Source organism: Sitophilus oryzae, unplaced genomic scaffold, assembly GCF_002938485.1.
Source record: "Sitophilus oryzae breed Bouriz unplaced genomic scaffold, Soryzae_2.0 scaffold_1497_pilon_pilon, whole genome shotgun sequence".
Classification (NCBI taxonomy): domain Eukaryota; kingdom Metazoa; phylum Arthropoda; class Insecta; order Coleoptera; family Curculionidae; genus Sitophilus; species Sitophilus oryzae.
In genome coordinates this window covers 260,085-281,666 of record NW_022146166.1, presented here as the reverse complement: position 1 = coordinate 281,666, position 21,582 = coordinate 260,085, and the positions used below count along the sequence as shown (strand labels likewise).

At 33.6% G+C, this 21,582-nt stretch overlaps 1 protein-coding gene across 1 annotated transcript in view; it reads right to left on the bottom strand.

Annotated features, from left to right (window-relative positions):
* The window catches only part of LOC115877688 (extracellular serine/threonine protein CG31145), a 418,713-nt gene that overhangs the window by 191,853 nt on the left and 205,278 nt on the right, over nucleotides 1–21,582 (bottom strand). Inside the window, exon 3 of the mRNA XM_030893955.1 lies at nucleotides 14,044–14,325. Within this exon, the coding sequence (XP_030749815.1) occupies nucleotides 14,044–14,325 (282 nt within the window). The remainder of the gene's footprint in view (nucleotides 1–14,043; nucleotides 14,326–21,582) is intronic.

The following is a 21,582-nucleotide window of genomic DNA, read 5'->3' as shown; positions in this document are numbered from 1 at the left end:
TAAGCTGATTTAGATTTTTTCAAAACAGTTGAATTTTCTTTATTTCTTTAACTTCTTCGATCTCCATTTACTGTCTTTTTCGGATTTAGTTTTAGATTAACCTACGGCTTTGTAACTTTTTTGACAAGAAATATATCCTATTTTTTAAGGGTTCGATTAACTACGATTGACTACAAACTTCAACAAACCATAAAAAGAAAACAAAATCCATATAAACTGAGAAAATTAAAGTTATTTTACATTAATTGACCACAGATAAGGAAATAGATTAGGGCTGACTTGTCTCAGCCTAAATATTTACCGCTGAGAATTTTGCACAGCGGCTGACTGTTGCTGTTCGTCAGAATAGACCGTTTAGGGAAATCGCTTACTCAGCCACTCAGCCGCTGACCGTCCCTGAACGCGCCCATTATTCAATTAATTATTCGATTTAGGAGAATTCCTAATGTTGTTAACAAAAGTTTCATCTTAAAATAAAATTTTAATCAATCACAATTGTTTATCTCCATCATTTACCGGATTAATAATACAGAAATTACAGTTCAATTACAAACAATTCATTATTTTCAGTGATTTACAGTAATTTTATTAAATTATACGAATATTCTCGTTGATTATTATTGGTTTGAAATAAATATAACAGTGTCATCCAATGAAAAAACGAGTTACTAACTCTAACTTCTAATTTTGAGCTGGCAAATGGACTAGATGCTTTACCTAGACCGTTATTCAGAAGCTACAAACCTATCGATGAAAATATGCATGAAAATTTACTTCCTAGCATACAACCAGAGGATATTAGTACACATCAAGGTTGGTACAGTATCAAGTTTATTATAGTGATTTTCTTAGCCGCGTATGGCACAGATCGTTACCCAGTGTTGCCACAAGCTTATTTTTCATCGGGGTAGATTATAACGAGATAGCGGAGGTAAATTATTTTATAAAGAGGTAGATCTACCCCGAAAAGGATGACTGTGGCAACACTGCCCTTACCACTTTTCATCTCGCTAGCTCGTGCGTCGCGGCCGTCATTCAAGGCCGTGTGTGATGATTTTATTCATATTATTTATATTTTTACCGGCATAAATGGAAATTTTAAGGTTAAAACCATAGACAAACAGAAAAATTAAAAGACTGCCAGAAGACATACGACGCGCAGGCAAATGTTCCTGTAGCCCGTCGTCGCAAGTGCCGAAATACGTCCATCTAGCTATCTGTGTTTCGACACTAGTCCGTTAGTCTCAGCATATTCAGAAAGAACACGCTAACCTCCAGCGTTGTCAAATTGTGGGGAATTCCCCAAATTTTGGGGAATCCGAAGCCGATTGGGAATTTTGTGGGGATTAGCAATAGGCGGCGAAAATAAGGGTTTCAACATTTTATCGCTGATTGAAAATGGCGTAAAATTTTTAGCTTTAAAAACGGAGCGGGACGATATATCTTTCCCAACTTAAAAATTATAATCTGCTTTTTACTTGTGCTTCCCTTTGCAAATGCTTCAGTTGAAAGAAAATTTAGTGACCTCAAATTATTTAAGGACTACTAGGAAAGGGATTAAAAAACAAGGAGGTAATTTACAGTTTAATCCCTCTAACATATATAATAAATATTGTATTTTTATTAAAATTAATTTTTTTTGTTAAAATAATCATATGGGGAATATTTGGTGAATCGGGACATTTTTCTCCCCAAATTGGCGAATTTAATTTAGATTTTTGGGTAGTTTAGAAAATTGACATTGGCAACGCCGCTAACCTCATTCTTTTGTTTGTTGTTTGTTCAAAAACCGGCACACGGCGGAGTACAAGGTTTGATCATCTTTTAAGAAATTTTTGATTGTTAATTTTATTTTTGTTCAAACTAAACAGTTGTTTTTATTAAAAATAGCAGACAAAGGTAAGAAAGATAATGTCCATGCAGAAGTTTTTATTTCACACACATTCTTTCTAGAAATTATAGCATCCAGTCCTCCTATTTAATTATTAAATGAAAGTGTGAAAGAGATATCAATGGCTATTCTGTTAAAATATCATCCGGCCAGTCTAGGCCCTGTTGTGAACCAGAAGGTCTGCTGTCTGCTAAGTTGGATGTTGGATATAGAATGGAAGGAATATCATGGCCGAGAACAAGGCATAATTGTATGTCCCTTGATGTAGGGGGTAGGTTTGTTTCTAATAGGCAGTAAAACCAAAAATTCTACTGTGAATCTTCATATTCTAGGCCTGTAAAGATAAATAATTCCTGGAGCCATCTCGAGGTATAGTACTCAAGTCGGAGCGAATCAATTGATAGCACGATGAAAAGAAATAATAGCCACCATAAAACTGTAAATCTGTATATAACTAGTACAATGTAGCTATTTAACTGTAAGTACAATGTAGCTAGATATTTAGTAGAATAGGGGTATTATAAATTAATACAAAATACAATAATTGGTCATTCTTTCCATTCCCATTCAATTCTTCCCATTTAATCGTTTTCCCATAAACAAAAGGAAAATTAAAATTAAGAGTGCCCTTAACCAAAAATAGTGAAATAAATGGAGATAGTCAAATTTTATATTAGCGTGACTTTGAATAAAAAGGTGTAAAAGGATTATAAATGCTGTATTTATATCCTTTAATATCATGATAATATAAAATTTGAGTAGGTATCTCCATTTATTTCACTGTTTTAAGGGCACTCTTAGTTTTAATTGCCTTAAAAATAATAAGTAAAATAATAATTTAAATTTCCCGCTTTTTCATAGTTCGTTCCTGTAGCCAACTAGAGGGCGCCAAAAGCGCAATCTCCCAACATTTTACCACGCGATTTACCACTCTCTAAACTATTAACTTTCTCTATGGTTAAAACAAGAAGTACAAAAAAAATATAAAAATTTTTGTGATTAAGGGTTAACACAAGTAATTTATAATGTCAACAAACCCTTGGTGTTTGCTTTTTTGTCCGTCCCCGATTATCCGATGCGAAAATAAATGAATAATCTGTATGTAAATCTTTTCTGTTGACAGAGGATTGCGTGCGCGGAAATTCAGAATCCAATTATTTATTTAGCCGAATCTTATCTGCGGTACGAAAAACGCAGTATAAAAATTTAACAAAAATATTTCGTTAAATTTTTATGCTGAGTTTTAAATGGTGTACCTAACACGACGTCGTTTTATTTATTTAAATTTTTATGTACTTCGTATATTTATTTTACACGTTCAATTTTCCTAAAAAAAAGTTCAAAATCAATAGTAATAAATCACTTTTATGTTTAATCAACAACAAAATGTACGTTACTTTACTGTTTTCAATAATTTTAATAGGTTTGATTTGTGCCATGTAACATCATAAATTTTACACGATCAAAGACTTTGACGTGTAACTAAACAGACTTTTTTTAAAATATTTACATCCTTTTTCATTTTAACGCGTTCGTAATTTGTAGTTCTATGAGACACCGATTCTTGTTAAACCAATGAATTATTGGATTTTAATTCATCAAAAATTTCAATCGTAAATCTATTTAAAATAATAGTTATTTATAACGAATTAAAACTATATATTTTCGGGATTCTTTCAAACATTAACTATTGTACAGAGCGTTCAACAATAATTGAAAAAATTTGTTATCCTGATTTTGTAAGTTTGGTTGGCAATACATTTAAGAAATTAGAATATTTATCGGCTGTTATCAATAGCGTCAAAACAATCCAAAAATTAAATAATATGATCAAAACGATATGATAAATAAATGGATTTGGTAATTATTGGGAAAACTGGTATACAACCTATTTTGAAGTCGTAGATTACGAATCTGAACTTTTTTCTTGGCGGTCTCTTATCGTTTTTCTGAAAAACGGAAAATTATTTCAACATCAAATTTTTCTTAATTTCTCATATTTTTAGGGTTTTCTAGCACATATTTTGTTAGGTATTCAATAAACAATGATATTATTGCTATTTTCTGTTACTTTTTTAACCAATTCTATGCATAATAGAGGAAAATTTGCTAAAATAAATTTGTAAACAATCTGAAAATGTTGGGTTATGTGTTTCTGGCATTTAAAGCAACGTTGCCAATGCTAAACCTAAATTTAGCGTGTTTTTTTCGCTCATGGGATTACGAAAGGCGGTGGCCAGAAGAACGGCTCCTTCCAGGCTCCTTCCCATAATTGCTATTTTACCAACGAGATCTGACTATTTATAACCACGAAGTTGCACGAAAGAGTTTTGATTGCATTGGTTTTAACTTCTTTGCGGAGGGGCTTAATCTTTTTTTGATATAATATAACAACAAAAGATTAACACCCTCCGCATGGAAGTTGTGACCAATGCAATCAAAACTCTTTCGTGCAACTTCCGTGGTTATAAATATAATATAACAAAAAAAAGATTAACCCCTACGCATAGAAGTAGAAACCAATGTTATTTAAAATCCCTAATCACCCGAAAAAATAGAAGATATCTCAATGTTGTAAATTGTCAAATTTCTAGATTAGGTCTAGAATATATTTGTCTCTCTCATTACATAGGAGAGAGAAAGAAGGATATATCAAATGTCAAACTTCCATCTGGTCTCAATTTTCTTTGTTATTTTGTTAAGAAAAGTGATTTTCAGTAAAATTTTGGACATTTTTCTACCCCAATCAAGTGTGGCTTTTAGATAAACTATATATAATGAAAATATAGTGAAATTATTACTTTATAGGGCCGAAATAGAGAAAAATTCAATGTTGAAATAATTTTCCGTTTTTCTGAAAAACGGTAAGAGACCGCCAAGAAAAAAGTTCAGATTCGTAATCTACGACCTCAAAATAGTGTGCATACCAATTTTGGTGAAAATCGGACGATTTCCAGTTTTCCCAATAATTACCATGGATTTAATTTGAAAGTTTTTTTAATTTAGTTTTATTCCAAAAAACTGTTTGTTAAACGGTATCCAATATACAATAACATACATTTGATATAAGTAGTAAGTAGTTCTACATATTTTTATACAAACATTGTATGGGTTTATCATATTATTCCGCTTTCATTTATTACTTCATGGTTAACAGTATTTTGAAACCATGCAACTATACGTCTCTGATATTTCTCCATTTTTCTCCATTTTCATGTTGAACACTATAGTTGTATTGAAAAAAAAAAATATATATATAGAGAAATATATCTATTTCACAAATAAAAAGATATAGAAAAGCAAAGAACATTAGAAAAATAGAAAAGAACATCAGCATCAGAACTCTCAACATCATTGTAACGTTTTAAGTTCGTTACATGTCTTTTTGACATATGTATAATATATGATATCTGGCCTATCGTCACCGGATTCCCTCTCGTTCAGGCCTGATCATTTTGTTGGTACGCTTGGCGTAATTTTTACGTTCCCTAGTCGCCAACCCTGCTATCGTTTCACTATTCTGTGGAGGCGCGCGCTGTCAACATCGCTTCTGTCAACTCTCTGTGATTTAACGGCACTTTTGGTTTGACCGTTTGGCCTGTCAGACGCCATTAGTCCCAGTTTTTTAGAAATGGTGATTATTTAAATCTTGCTGTATAATCTGAATCAGCTGCTATTTCGAGGCTACAGGTAAAGATGAGTTATTACCTTTTATAGATTCGATATTATTATTGAATATTTTTAAGGTAGAGTTACGGATGTCCCAACTTGTATTTGTATTTTGCTGGCACGTTGGCGTCCCTTTTCTTTTGTCCTCCAGAATGTCACATGGAAGAAAGGACAGGTTGTTTATTATTTATTGAGCCCTCGGAAGTATTTCGAGGTAGGTTTATTTTGTTTATTAGACCTTGTTTGGTTTTAAACAAGAGTTTCATATTTTAGGGTCCAAGGTACGGATAGTGTCTTATGTACGGACATTATCTTATGTACGGATGTCCTGTGGACGAGTGTCCCAGTAAGAATGATTTTTCTTACATATAAGTGCCACAGCGTGGATGTAGCTTGAGTCCCATGCTGCTTCATTCCCAGCTATAAGCTAGTTAGTTACGGCTGTATCAATTCATGGTGTCCTCATTCTGGCCCCTTTGGTTGTGTTGGATGGCTGAGTACAGAGATGCGAGACCACCCCACGCTGTTACTGTTTAAAGCAAGATTACTTAAAGAACAGCTAAGTGTAGATTTAAGTTCTAGTTTTACATTTAACATTTAAAACATTTACAGTCTTAAACAATAACGTACATCTTAAATAATATCGTACAGACTATGTTTAGTGGTTAGATTGTTAAGAACATTCATGTTGATTTAATATTTAATATAATAATTAATACTAAATATAATTTAGATCTTAGGTTTCATTGCATTACATCTTGTAATGGTATTACTTTTATAGATATTATTATCGCACTATTTTAACAGATGAATAACCAAACATAGATTCTAGAATCTACAGGTTGCAACATCTTCGATTTAGCATCATATGGAATATATCAAATTAATTAATTAAAGTAATGCTACATTTCATATATTCTCTTAAACTTTACATGTCTTGTATTTTATCGTAGTTGTTTTCATTCATATTTAGTACGACTCTTACCACCACTTTCTTTGACATATAACCACTATATATTTATTAGAACTCTACAATGTCATGTACCATCTAGTTTCTTTCCAGTGAAATACCTTATCCACGACTGCTCTACCAACGAAAAGCTGCCGTTCGCAGTGATAATGTTTTAAAAAAACGTTACATAGTTAAAATTTATTATTTTTTTTAAAACGTTACAAATCTAACAGAGTCATAATCATCATCATCATTTTCAGCTTATTCAACCATTTCCAATTATGGTGTAGCCTCCTTCACATGTTTAGATCTTTGTAGTTGGACTCATTGGCTATGCAGGCCCATGTTATATCTGCTAATTTCCTAATATGGTCCCATCTCAGGTTTGGCCTTCTTCTAGGTCTCCTAATTACTCATGAGTACCACGCTATAATTTTTGTGGTCCATCCGTTCTTCTTGCGTGTTCTGTCGATTGCCCCTTGAGGGATTTGATTCTGTGGATGACATATATTACCTGGGCCTTTTGTCGTATCCACTCTATTCTTTTACGGTCTGTCTTGGTTATTCCCAGCATGTTTCGTTCTATTGAGCTTTGTACGACCTGCCGTTTCCTTATAATGTCTATTTTAAATGTCCAGGTCGCATGCATAGGTCATGACTGCTGGTACCCATTGGTCGAATGTTTTCTTCTTTAGATAAAGTGGTATTCTAGATTTTGATATGATTGAGTTTCTTCCATAGTTACTCCATGCTAACTAAATTCTTGTGTATTCTGGTAGTAGAGATCCCGAGCTGTGTATTAGTTGGCCCAAATATATATGTTTCTAGTATTTTCAGTGTTCTGTTATTTATTAGAGTGTCATTTCTGTCTACTAGTTCGTTCTACATTACGTTAGTTTTTACTAAATTCATTTTGAAACCTCTAACATAGTGTTGCTAAATATTTCTATTATTATTGATCACTCCGTAAATGTGTAAAAAATGATTAGTTACATATATTATTATTTTACTACATCGATAATAAGATAATTGTCATTAACATAGTCTCAGAACTAAAATTACTTAAGACGGATAACTCGTAGATAAGTTTAATTGGGAATTATATCGACTAATGGGCGTGTGTTAGCAAAACTAGACATGATGTGCTGTAATTTAGTTGTCTGTCAGATAGCGGACCTAATCTTACAGCTGGGAGACCCCATTTCGAGACCGCAGGGACAAGATACGTCTGATAGAGATGGTCAAATCAGTTGTAGTTTGAGCATAATTTTGATCTTGAAACTTTAGAACATACGGGGTAAAAAAAGATTAAATATGTTGTGTATTAAAAAAATATTTATCGAAAAAATTATATATGGGTATTTCGCCACTGCAATAAATTCTACAAAATAAAATAATTATTATTTGGAGTTGCGTAAAAACACGATTTCGTCTTATAGTCCGGCATTTAATAGTCGGTAATATTATTTTAACAAAAATATTAACGTGAAAATTAAATACCTTAGAGATACTCCTGTACTAAGCACAGTTAAAATAAGTTTTTTTCTTGTAAATAACTTTCTTATCGTTTGCATTTTATGCCTATTGTTTAGGGCTTTTGTTCAAGTCTAAATATTGGTGCCTGCATATATGCCTATATCACCGCCGCGCTGTAGAAACGAAAGACCGCATTGTGATCCGATTCAATTCTCACGATTTTTTTTACGGCTCATCGTTCAAATGTTATGAATCCGTGCTGGCCACGATTCAATTGAACGAACTGTATTGTAAGCAATGAATGAATTCTCAAGACTCTTTGACCGAACGATCGCATTGTGATCCGATTCAATTCTCACGATTCTTTTTTACGGCTCATCGTTCAAATCTTATGAATCCGTGCTGGCCACGATTCAATTGAACAAACCGTATTGTAAGCAATGAATCAATTCTCATGACCCTTTGACCGAACGATCGCATTGTGATCCGATTCAATTCTCACGATTTTTTTTACGGCTCATCGTTCAAATCTTATGGATCCGTGCTGGCCACGATTCAATTGCTCAAATGAACGACTCGTTCAATCTTTGCCCACCTTTACTGCCAACTATTTCAATCTTTGTTGATCACTCCCTATTTTAGTGTCCATTTTTTCTTAATTAAACGCTGATATCGGCAGGTTCCATGGACATTATTTAATATTGATACCCTTGCCTATTATGAGCAGTAAGCTTCTAACGTTCTAATAAGGCGGGAAAGTCGATGATAAAAGTATATTACGGTCCTTAACGGTGGTTTCTAACCAACCGCAGCATCGAGCGACAATCACCGCCGTAAATATTTTTCTTTTAATAATAAGTAATGGCGGGAATGCTTAATTTAAAAAATACGAGGCGATAACAAGGCCTTAAATTTCGTTTACACGTCCCGATAAAATTTCACGACCTCTTTTCTTTGCCACCTTGTCGCTTTCGAGGTTTGCAGAGATGCATACATTTTGATGAGAACTTTACTTATTTTATCATGTACTTTTGTTATATGATATGAATCATAAATGAATGAATTATATTTATTTTTTCCATAGCAACTGTTAAAATTGCCTTATATCTATCAAAAATAGTAGATAAAATAGTACTTTAACCGCAAGGGTAGATTAAATGATACTTTAACAGCGAGGATAGGTTAAAAACTTTATTTCTTCTCGCACATTTTTAATTGCTTCCTTTTTTGAAAATGTTTGTATTCCTGTTCATAAGTTATTCGGGATTTAAATGGAAGTAGTTTAGATACTTATGGCGTTTGTCGCCTCAGCCTGAATATCTGTTGGTAATTTACTTATTTCGTTTTGAGCCATTTCTCGCTCCAATTCAATCAGCAATCGACACGAAAGAGGATTAAAAATATTGACTCAAAACTGACAACTAAAGAGACAGCTTTGTTTATTTGTCAAATTACATAGAAACCAACGCCAACCCAGCACAATATTTTTTCTACTCGTAATAAATTCCTTTGAAATAATTTCTGAATATTGTTTAAAACTCGCTATGGAAAAAAAATCATCACGACGTGAATTAATATTTTCCGGTAGGGGATAAAATATCATTTTATCGTCTTGTATAAAAATAACTATTATATCGCTATAAATATAATTAATCATTTGTTTCAGAAGATTAGATTTTTAAATATTAAAAGATATAAAAGATGGAAAATGTCATCAAAAATGCTTATAGGAATCAATTTAACACCTAACACTTTTCTTATATATTTTTTATGTAATTATTGTTGGTAAAATAAACAAGTAAATTCGAGTGTGGTCCCTTGGTATAATCAAAAATTAATAAAAAATGAATAAAAAAGAATATGTTCAGAACTAAAAGATCATACTACGAGTACAATTTGATGTCAAAAATATGTTTAATTGTCACTTGCTCATTCCGCAAAATATCTAAAAAAATACAAAATTCTTTTCTGAAAACTTCTTTCCCATGTCTGTATACCTACAGGTGTCCCAGCCTGAGGGTTTATTGGACGTTTTTAGAGAACTACAATATCTAGATCGGAGATTTTTTGCACATCATTGATTTTAGCACATCTATCGATTAAAATTATTTTATTATGGCACTTACCGGAAATACCGGAAGTTGACAGCAACTTTCCTATTTTAAATGGACACCCCATTTTTATTACATATTTAAATTCTCTATAAAGTTTTATGAATTAACCGTTTTTGAGAGAAAATAAATATTTAAAATTTTTGGAGTTGCCTGTCCAAAAAATTGTATAGTCTAAACGTCAAAAAGTGATTACCACAGCCACTGTGACATAAAGAGAAGACATATCTACTTCAAAAATTAAATTGATCAAATGTCATATAATAATGGCGGTAGCTGTCATGGAATTGAGAGATTAAAAAATTATCATGAATCATTTTTTTCAAATGGAAACATACTTTTTATTTCACTAGTGAAAAGGTTTTTAATTCGTTACTTTTTGATTATACATGTTCCATACCTAAAAATAAACTGTTTTAAAGTTATTTAAAATTTAGTTTTAAATCGTATAATTATTCTTCTGGTTTTTAATCAGTAGTCTTAAACATCAAGCGGTAGAAAACAATAACATATGATGGAAAAAAACGGCGTCAGCGATGGCTATGAAATGAAGATCGGTGTCATTTTATATGTAAAAAATAAAATTATATAAGAGTTTCTTGCCTTGAACTGCTAATATAGAAATTAATTCCACGCTGTGTTCGACATAATGTGGATCAACCTGCTCTCACTACCGGTTTCAGGGCCCTGCCCCATCATCATGTGAGCTTGGGTCGTTTCCACAAAATGTCGAGCACAGCGCAGATTCTATAAATACGACTTGTCGTAAAATAGCGGCCTGCGTGCAATGGTAGTACTTTCCGAGGTACAACTATCGATAGTAAATAAAGGCTTTTTCGGCTAGCCCAAATTTTATAATGGAAAATAAATTTCTTGCAGTTTTTAGGTATATAATAAAATTATATAAGAGTTCTTGCCTTGAACTGTTAATATACAGGGTTGTTCACCACATACGACACGGAGTATTGTAGCTAAACGATTAGATTTTTACAAATTGTAAGTTTTGGGTTCGTTGAAGGACTATTAGAGCTACAATTTAAAAATATTTTTACAAGATACAGAGTGTCCCAAATAAATAAAAAATAGCAAAGTTGTATTTTTTTAAATGGAACACCCTGTATGTTATTACATTTTTGGCTTCTACGATTAAAATAAAGGTAAATTTGATTAAGGTTTATTACACTTAAACCTTACCGTTTTTGAAATATTTTTAATTTTGTGAAATTGCAGTATAAATTTTAAGGCTTCATTTCTCCGAGGATATCAAAGTCTTTAATACTAAATATTTACTGAAGTTTATTTATTGATCAGTTATTGTGGTGCAATAATAAAAATTATACTACCTTATACAGAGTGTCTAAAAATTTATTTAAAATAATTACTAGCTTTAAACGGCAATAACTTGTTTAATTTAAATGGAACACCCTGTATATTTTATGAGAATCAGATGCACAATTTAATTGTTTATCAAATTGTATAATACCACTTTTTACCTATCCCTTCAAGTTTTCGTAGAAAATGCATTTTCTTATAATTCAGACCTCATTTATCAATATACCCATGGAATATTGACATTTTAGATTTTAAAACAACAAATGTACAAAATGTACAGGCCAGTAATATCATCGTTTTTAGTAGTCGATAATATTATTAGCTCATATGTATGCAAAAAGAAAAATACTTAAATCTTTATAAAAAAGTAGAGTATACCATTAATTAAATATACCACCAGTATTTCCGCTCAAATACTAATTAATTACATACTTAATTGTGTTCGTTAATAAATTATTCTAAATAAATGTGGATTTGAATCAGAAATCAATATAATAAAAAGTTATGAAAATGAACGTCTCTGTTGTTATAAATAAGCATTTGTCAAAAAATGAAACATCATTTTTAAGGTGTTAGTTTTTTTACCACACTGTCTAATATACATACATAATTCAGATTTTTAGTATTTGGATCAATTATTATTCATCAACGCAAACAGTCAATTAATGTAGTTTGAATACTCGAATCATATTAATTGGTCCTCTTTAACAAATATTTAAACAATTTATTTTTATTTTTTAATGAAATAAACGAACTATATCGACAATATTAGTATCTGTACTCTTAAAAAATTTGGTACATCTTTAAAAATATTCTAAAATGTCAGTATTCCATGGGTATATTGATAAATGAGTTCTAAATTACAAGAAAATGCATTTTCTACGGAAACTTGAAGAGATAGGTAAAAAATGGTGTAATACAATTTGATAGACAATTAAATTGTGCATCTGATTCTCACAAAATATACAGGGTGTTCTATTTAAATTAAACAAGTTATTGCCGTTTAAAGGTAATAATTATTTAAAATAAATATTTAGACACTTTGTATAAGGTAGTAAAATTTTTATTATTGCAACACAATAACTGATCAATAAATAAACTTTAGTAAATGTTTAGTATTAAAAACTTTGATAGGAGAAATGAAGCCTTAAGATTCTCGGAGAAATGAAGCCTTAAAATTTATACTGCAATTTCACAAAATTGAAAATATTTCAAAAACGGTAAGGTTTAAGTGTAATAAACCTTAATCAAATTTACCTTTATTTTAATCGTAGAAACCAAAAATGTAATAACATACAAGGTGTTCCATTTAAAAAAATACAACTTTGATATTTTTTATATATTTGGGACACTCTGTATCTTGTAAAAGTATTTTTAAATTGTAGCTCTAATAGTGCTTCAACGAACCCAAAACTTACAATTTGTAAAAATTTAATCGTTTAGCGACAATACTCCGTGTCGTATGTGGTGAACAACCCTGTAGAAATTAATTCCACGCTGTGTACGACATAATGTGGACCAACCTGCTCTCACTACCGGTTTCGGGACCCTACCCATCAGGTGAGCTTGGGTCGTTTCCACAATATATTTATATGGGAAACGTCATCGACCGTCATTTCCAAGCCAACTGAATGCCGTTTTTTTTTCGATCATACGGTATATCTGGCCAATTCATATTGCGACACTTTGTTAAAAAATCAGTATGTCATCGATCGTCATTTCCAAATTTTTAGCGGTATATTCCCATTATTTTGCGGTATAACTATAATTTTCGTAAACCTCATAAGAATAATTTACCTAGTCTGGTTCTCATTAAAAGGGTAAGTACAAGCAAAATATTTAAAAGAATGTTTTTTTTATTGAAATGACTTCGTATTATGGTAATGTTAAGAGTTATTTATTTAAGTAGAGTTAAAAATACATATAAAATTGCGGTATGCGTAAAAATAATTAATGTGATTTGTTTCTCGAATTGTTAATATTAGACACTGATACGATTAGAATTAACATTAGTAATTTTTTATGTATACATTTAAAAGTACAGTGAATACAAATAATATGTTGATAACGTAGGAGGTGGCAACTCTGCAAGGTTTAGATACACCGTAGAGAAATCTCAGGTGAATAAACAAGTGGCACCAAAAAGTTTTTTAAAATTTCTCGGAAAATGTCAAGAAAAATATAAAATTTTCAAAAATTTTTTCGCAAAAAAAACCTCATAGGCGTGTTTCTGGGGCCGACATATACTACCAGTCAAAATATCTGCACTTATTTCTGGGACACCTTGTATATTTTTTTCGTTAAATATCGTAATTACGAAAGACGCCTTACTTTCAGTCACAAATAGACAACATTTTCTTCAATTCAATGATCGCCTAAAACTTAAAAACAGATGATACAAAGATGTAACCTCTTGAAAAGTTCCGCTGTTTCTAGGCAATACGTGAAATCATTAGGCATTTCAGGGAATAACGATTTTCACTCTTTGACGGCGTCAAATCCAAATATAGCAGTGAGATCAAGAGAAAATTGATGTTAAATCTAAGGTATATTTTCTCTGCTTCCCTAATTATAGCGATGTCTGAATTACCATGCAAAAAAAAGGTACTTACTCTATGATAATATTTTTCAGGTCTCCTATAGTCGGATTATCAGAATTGGTACCACCAGCAACTTTACTGATGACACCGTGACTTCGACCTACTTCCAACTTGTATTTTTCCCTCTCCAAACTGTCCAGAGCCACGTAGTCCATCAAATCGCTGAAATCGTCTACTTGTTCGTCTTTGTCATCAATATTAGGGATTTTGTGCGAGTCGTCTTTGTGGGATCGTTTGGTGTTCACTACTGTGTCGTTTGGAAGACTTTCTTTGGACATGTTGCCGCTGATGCCACTGAAACAAGAATGGTACGTGTTAATGGGATTTATCATACGGTATTTGCAATTTTAGCTGATAGTAAAGAAGATAAAAACTTCAAAAAGTCAGCAACAACCACAACTGGATATCTTTTTCCAAACCGAAGATATTAGCAAAAATATAATAAATACGAAAAAGTAACCTTATTTTTATGTCACTTTATCAGTAGTCTTTTTGATAATGACAATAAATAATAACAATAATATACCAGAATACCATAATACCAGATGTATGAATAATAATTAAGATGCCAATGACATTGAACAAGAAACGACGACACAATGAATCGGATTAATTCGTAGTTCTGGCAACACTGTCTCCGGCAACCACCCACTATGTCTACTGAAAGCAGAATTACGGTGCAGATTTCTTTATCCGCTGCGCTGTAAACGACTATCAGCGCGCAGCGGCGCGGAGCTAAACTAAATCTCGGACAGGTTGACTAGCGGCGACGGTATCGCCAGCTACATCTCGGATAGGTTTTGTGCCACGAAATCGCTCATAATGTTGCATATATACTTATTTCTTCAATCAACTGTTTAAGTAAAATAGTCAGTTTTTAGTCTACACGTAATATTTTACTTGATACGTTTTGAATGAACATGTAAGACTGACAGGTAAAAAGTAATGTATAGACGGAGCTATAGAAATATTATTAATCTTCGAATGAATCGATCTTATGCCAATAAATACGAGATGAAAAAGTATTTTGGAACATTTAATAATGCACGCGGGACTTCCCTATACCGTCGAGAAAATCCTCTTAAATAAGCCATAAGCCCCGTAAATATTTGACGAAACAATCTTTCCTCCCGGTTTCTCAAATTAATTCGTCCTTTTATCGGGGCGTCAGTTAAATAATGGCAAGCGGGTAGACTGGAGAAACCAACCAGTGGCGGAGGCGTCTCGTATTTTTACGTGCTTTACTCGGAGGATTAAGGTTGATTCTCACTATACCTTCCGTATCAGCTACGTTCCGTTTCCCCTCCGTTTACATAAATCCAGAAACATTTCTTCGAGAGACCGTTGGAGAATTCCCATTCCAGGTTATGGATGGAGACTTGCAGGTTCTTGAGTTCTGCTTTAAGTTATTTTTCACTTGGGAAACAAAATGGTTCTGTTAGAGGTGTGTGGTTCGTAAACGAACTAGTTCCAATGAATTATTACGACTACGGAACGAAAGGAACTAGTTCCTGGTTTCTCAAATATCTAGTTCCTCAGGACCTCTTCCGGGAACTGATATACAGGGTGTCCCAGAAATGAGTGCAGATATTTTAAGGGGTGGTAGATCTGGTCAAAATAAACATATTTTCTCTTTACCATTTTTAAAATAAATTGAAAATAACCGAGTTATTTAACTTTGAAAATTTAAAAAAATAATCGCAACATTTTGAGAACCGCCGGCAGATATCGCCAACTACATCCAATTACCCGGATCAAACCCGGATTTCAGTTAATTCGACGCACTGTGCATAGGGACAAGAAAGTATATGTTAAAAGTAAGTCATAAAATCACAACACCTGAGGAGTTTGCAGAGATGCATTACATTTTTAAGATTGTGATATTATTACATAAAATAAATTAAAAGTTAAATGTTTAATGTGTTAAAAAATGTGTTAAAAAAGTTAAATTAAAAAACTTACCCAACATTAAAAAAGATACTTATGACAGATCGATGTAACTGTGAGAGTTCTCTTTTTCGATATACACTTAACTAAAATACACTTCACTGTGCTGCTTTACTTGTACATGCTGTAGTTATTATAATAACTACTAAAATAACAGTCCCCATTTTTAACACATTATTTTCATATATGCCTCATCACAGTTTGAATCACTGATTTACAAAACACCTTGAAATGCACACATTACTTTGAATACCTTTCTGAATGAATAAATGTTGAGAATTATTGTCTCTTACCGCCACTTTCCGAACTACTTTCAATCTAAGAAAATACATGTTTCACTCAACAATTTTAAATACGTATTTTGTTTTTTCGCTATTTCATCTATGTATTTCAACAATTCCATCGACAGCCCAATCGTCGCGTCGGCCGCCGGCCAAGAGAGCGGCGCATGGACGCATCACTGGTAACTGCTCCTTTGTCGCGCCGCCGTATCGAGCTTGCGTCATGCGAGGTTGCCGTAGTTTCAACAATTTCAAATTCAAGACACTCGAAGCAATCAAATTCGTATTAAATTTTAAAAATAAAACAGAAAAACATGAAAGGAAACAAACAAAACACAAATGAATTGGTTATTGATAAGGTCACAAAAAAGGAATTTTTAAAATGTTTATCGTAATTCAGAATTCAATACATCGAAAACAGCCCGACGAATAATAAATTCATTTTTGTTTTCTTTATTTCCTTTCATGTTTCTCTGTTTTATTTTTAAAATTTAATACGAATTTGATTGCTTCGAATGTCTTGAATTTGAAATTGTTGTAACTACGGCAACGTTGCTTAACATGGTCGTCTGACGCAAGCCCGCCACGACGGCGCGGCGACCGGCGACTCAAAGGACCAGTTCACACGCGGTGGTTCTTGGCTGACGGTTAGGCCAGAGAAGAACGACCGGTTAGGTTGTCGATGGAATTGTCGAAATACATCGAAAAAATAGCGGAAAAACAAAATACGTTGTCAATAATTGTTGAGTGAAACATGTATTTTCTTAGATTGAAAGTAGTTCGTGAAGTGGCGATAAGAGACAATAATTCTCAACATTTATTCATTCAGAAAGGTATTCAAAGTAATGTACGCTTTTCAAGGTGTTTTGTAAAACAGTGGTTCAAATAAAACAGAGAAACATGAAAGAAAACAAACAAAACAAAAATGAACTGATTATTCGTTGGGCTGTTTTCTAAATTTCTTGAATTGAATTCTAAATTACGATAAACATTTTAGGAATTTCTTTTTGTGACCTGATTGTGAATAATATGAATCATTTTATTAAATTTATTCCAAAATAAAGTTATTTTGCAGCATAACAAAGATTTTCTGCAACGTCATAAACGTAATGTTTTAGTTAATTTTCGGTGGTTTTTGTTAAGTTTTCATTGAAAGGTAAGTACTAAAAATAATTAATGTGTTTTTTTTCTATAATTATTAATAATGAGCACTGATAAAAGATTAAATTTAACATTCCTAATTTTTTGAGTAGAAATTTGTCTATGAATTTATAAATGTAGAACTATGTTCCGCCGAACTATGTAGAATGTGGATAACATAGGAGGTTGCAACACTGCACGGTTTAGATACACCGTAGGGAAATCTCATGTGAATAAACAAGTGGCACTAAAAAGTTTTTTCAAATTTCGCGTCAAGAAAAATTTTAAATTTTCAACATTTTTTTTTCGCGAAAAAAACCTCATAGGCGTGTTTCTGGGGTTGAACTATACTACCAGTTAAAATATTTGCACTTATTTCTGGGACACCCTGTATAATAGCGACGGCGACGGATCGGCCAGCGCGATCGTAGACCGATGCTAGGCGGGAATGGGGAGTGCTGGCCGTATGTTATCGATCCCGGACCGAGAGGAACTAGAGGGACTAAATAAAAGACTACGTACGGATCGGCCAGCGCGATCGTAGCCCGATTCTAGGCGGGAGTGGGAAATGCCAGCCGTATGTTACCGGTCCCGAACCGAAAGTACTGAGAAGAACTAGAGGAACTACTTAAAAGACTAGTTCACGGAAATCTATTCAATCTCCAGATTCGAGATATAAAATATCTCGGATGGATCCATAATTACTATAGAAAATTGTCGCGGATATTGTTTTTAATTTCTAGTTTGTTCTCTGAATATTTTATGAGAATGTTTCACTTTAGGTCTCTAAAATTAAGAAATATCTTATAAAAGGAAGTAGGTATTCTAACTTTTTAGACAAAAACAAAAAGCTTGAAGAGAGAAAACTTTACCTTCACATTTATCATTTAGCTTCACCTACATATGAGCTAATATTAAGTAGTTTATTATTTGCTCCAATTGATTTGCGATATAGCTTTGTAAACTTTGACTTGAGTTTCTTTTTTCATTTTTTGTTTTTATCTGCTATAAAACTTACCTATTATGTTTTTAAAATACGCAATTACACGACTCGTTATATTTCGTACCTGTATAATTTTTATAATACAGGTCATACTGTGAATAGTTCTGACATATAACGAAACCCATGAGCAAGCAACGGAGATGTCGATCGTTAATCGGGAACTAATGTGAACTAAAGACCTAGTTCAAGGAACTATTTCTCGGCAGGAACTAGAACTAAGGAATTAGTTCCTCCCAAGAAACTAGAATTCTCACCTCTAGGTTTTTCTACAGTTAGTAGGGTGTTCGCTCCCTTTCTAGCTACATTGTTTGCTTGAAAAGCTAGCAACGGAAAAGAGAAAAGATGCACCATGACAAAGTGAGTTTTAAAATTCTTTCTTTATTAACCATTCCACACTATGGAAAAATGAGCCCACCACAAAAGTATAGTGTTTTTTTTTATCAAAAGTAATATTTTGTAAATTCGATTAAGTTAAAATGAATAAAAACAAGCCGAAAATTCTTCTAGTATCTATCAAATAAAACCTTGTTGTTATTTCGGCGAATCGTGGACAAAAAGACAGTAAATAAATAAAACATAATAAAACAGGACGCGCAAGAAATTTAATAACCGGCGGACGGATAAAATGGCTCGGGAAAAAAGCAATATCGGTTATTTTCGTTAAATCCACGTCGATTCTTCCGCGAGGATGGCGGGGCAAAAAGAAGAGAACGACGAGCGCGCCACGGCTGACAGTTCGTTCGCAACAAGTGAATTCCGATATTTCTCTCCGCAAAAAACTTTTTGTCATCGGTTATCCATTTTTCAGTCTCCTTTTTCTCCGTATTTTTTCGTTTTCCTTTTGTTATTTCTCGGAGCCTGTTTTTGCTTTCGAAAATATACAAAACTCTAGCCAGTGGTGTCTCATTTGATGAATTTTTTTTTGTACAGAAGTATGTACCTAATAGGTATATTCTTTCTTCAGATTAAAACATTTTCGTCTTGTCATAGTTAAGAGAGAAACTGTTGTTTTTAACTTTCTATCATACAGTCTCAGGGTTTTGATGAAAGTCAGTATCTGAGATGGTTTTACAGAGGTTTGTTCTCCATCTCCGATATCAGTCGTACCAAAGTTTACGGCACAAATCGTTTTCGTCTCGGGGCATTCAGTGATGATGTGTTCTGATGTTTCCCCATTTTCCTCAAAGAATCTGCATTCGCCGTTATTTCTTAGCTTCAATCCACTGAAGTGTTCATAGAGGAGACAGTGTCCTTGTAAAAACTCCGTAACAATTCGAACATTGTTCTTACTTAAATCTAGAAAAATCTCTCTTAGTGGGCTGGCAAGTTGTCCCACAAGTAAAGGCATACAAAAAAGTAACAAAAATCCCTGGTGGAACAAGAAGTAGGCAAATCTTAGATCGGAGGCCCAACGGCTCTTTAACAGAGCTAAATCTAGTGGCGAATGGCAGCTCTACAACGAGAAATTAACTCAGTATAATAAGGAGATAAGAAGGGCAAAGCGGTCTAGCTTTAGATCTTTTTGCGAAAACATCACTTCTACTCCTTATGCAGCTAGACTGCACAAATATATAGCCAAGAGTGGGTCTATCCCCAGCATGGCACTTAAGAAATCTGACGAAAGCTACACGGAAGGAGAGGAAGAGACAGCTAATCTCCTACTTTATACACACCTTCAAGGTAGCATACCTATTGATAAGCATGTAGCTCTCACTGATCCCCACAGCCCTTGCAGGGAAGATTGGGAAGTGGCCAAGCTAGTAATAACAGAACAAAAATCTTTCAGCCCTATAAAGCAGCAGGGGTAGATGGGATCTTTCCTGTCCCTCTAAAGGAGGGTCAGGAAAGAGCTACTCGCCATCTACTAAGCATTACAAGAAGCAGTATAGCGATGGGATATATACCAACTACCTGGAGAAGAGCAAAAGTAATCTTCATACCCAAAATAGGCAAAACTGACTGGACAAATCCCAAGTCATTTAAGCCTATTAGTCTCACATCGTTCATACTAAAAACGCTGGAGAAAGTAGTTGACAACAATATTGGAGAAAATCATCTGAAGGTTAAACAACTGCACGATAGTCAGCATGCATATAGAGCGGGCAGTTGTAACCAATTAACGGAGTCAATAACGGAGAAAAGTCTGGATAGCAAAGAAACAGCAATTTGTGCCTTCTTGGATATTGCGGGGGCGTTTGACAATATACCACATAAGGTGCTCAGGAGATCTCAGAGAAAACAAGAGGGGTGAACAGAACTATTATTCGCTGGTTTTGGGAAATGCTGTCAACACGAACAGCAGAGGCTCAGATGGGCAGCAAAATTGTAGCTGTTAAAACAACGCAAGGAACTCCACAAGGTGGAGGAACTTCCACTTTGCTATGGAGTTTGGTAGTGGAGAAACTACTAGACGAATTAACTCTAGCGGAAATACACTGCATTGAGTATGCAGATGACATGCCATAATATTATCCAAAGATGACTCCGTATCACTGAAAGATGGTGCAGGACTGTCGGGCTGAGTATCAACTCAGATAAAACCGCGACAGTGCCATTCACCAGAACGCGAAGTCTGAAAATTTTAAAGAATCCAACTAAATGGAAAGGAAATACTGCCATCACATGGGAAGTCAAATATCTGGGGTAAACTCCTGTAGAACAGGCATATTAAGAACAGTGCCAGCAAAGCCACAAAGGCTCTCATGATATGTAGAAGAGTGGCCGGAAGTAGATGGGGCTGCGCCTCTAACATTTGGCGCTGGATTACTTATGGAACAGTTGCCCGGTACACAAAAGTAGAGCAACGGATGGCAAGACCAAACCTGTGCAAAGTCCAGAGACTGGCATGCGTTTGCATCACAGGAGCCATGAGAACCTGTCCAACAGCAGCAATGGAGGTCATTCTAGATCTAACACCACTGATCACGAAAAGTATTTGGAAGAAAATTATAATAAATCGAAAGATAATTAAGACTTTAATATCCTATAGCTACGAAATAAAGGAGAATCGGTGAGAGATGGCACATCTCTCCCCACGAGAGATGGCACATCTTTTTTGAATCACCCTGTATAAAAACATCGTAACAATATGAAATTGTTAAAATATCACAATTTACACAGCAATTCGACGCTTTAACGACTTCCACTGTTCCGGAATTAATGTAGTTGAAACGAGGCAAA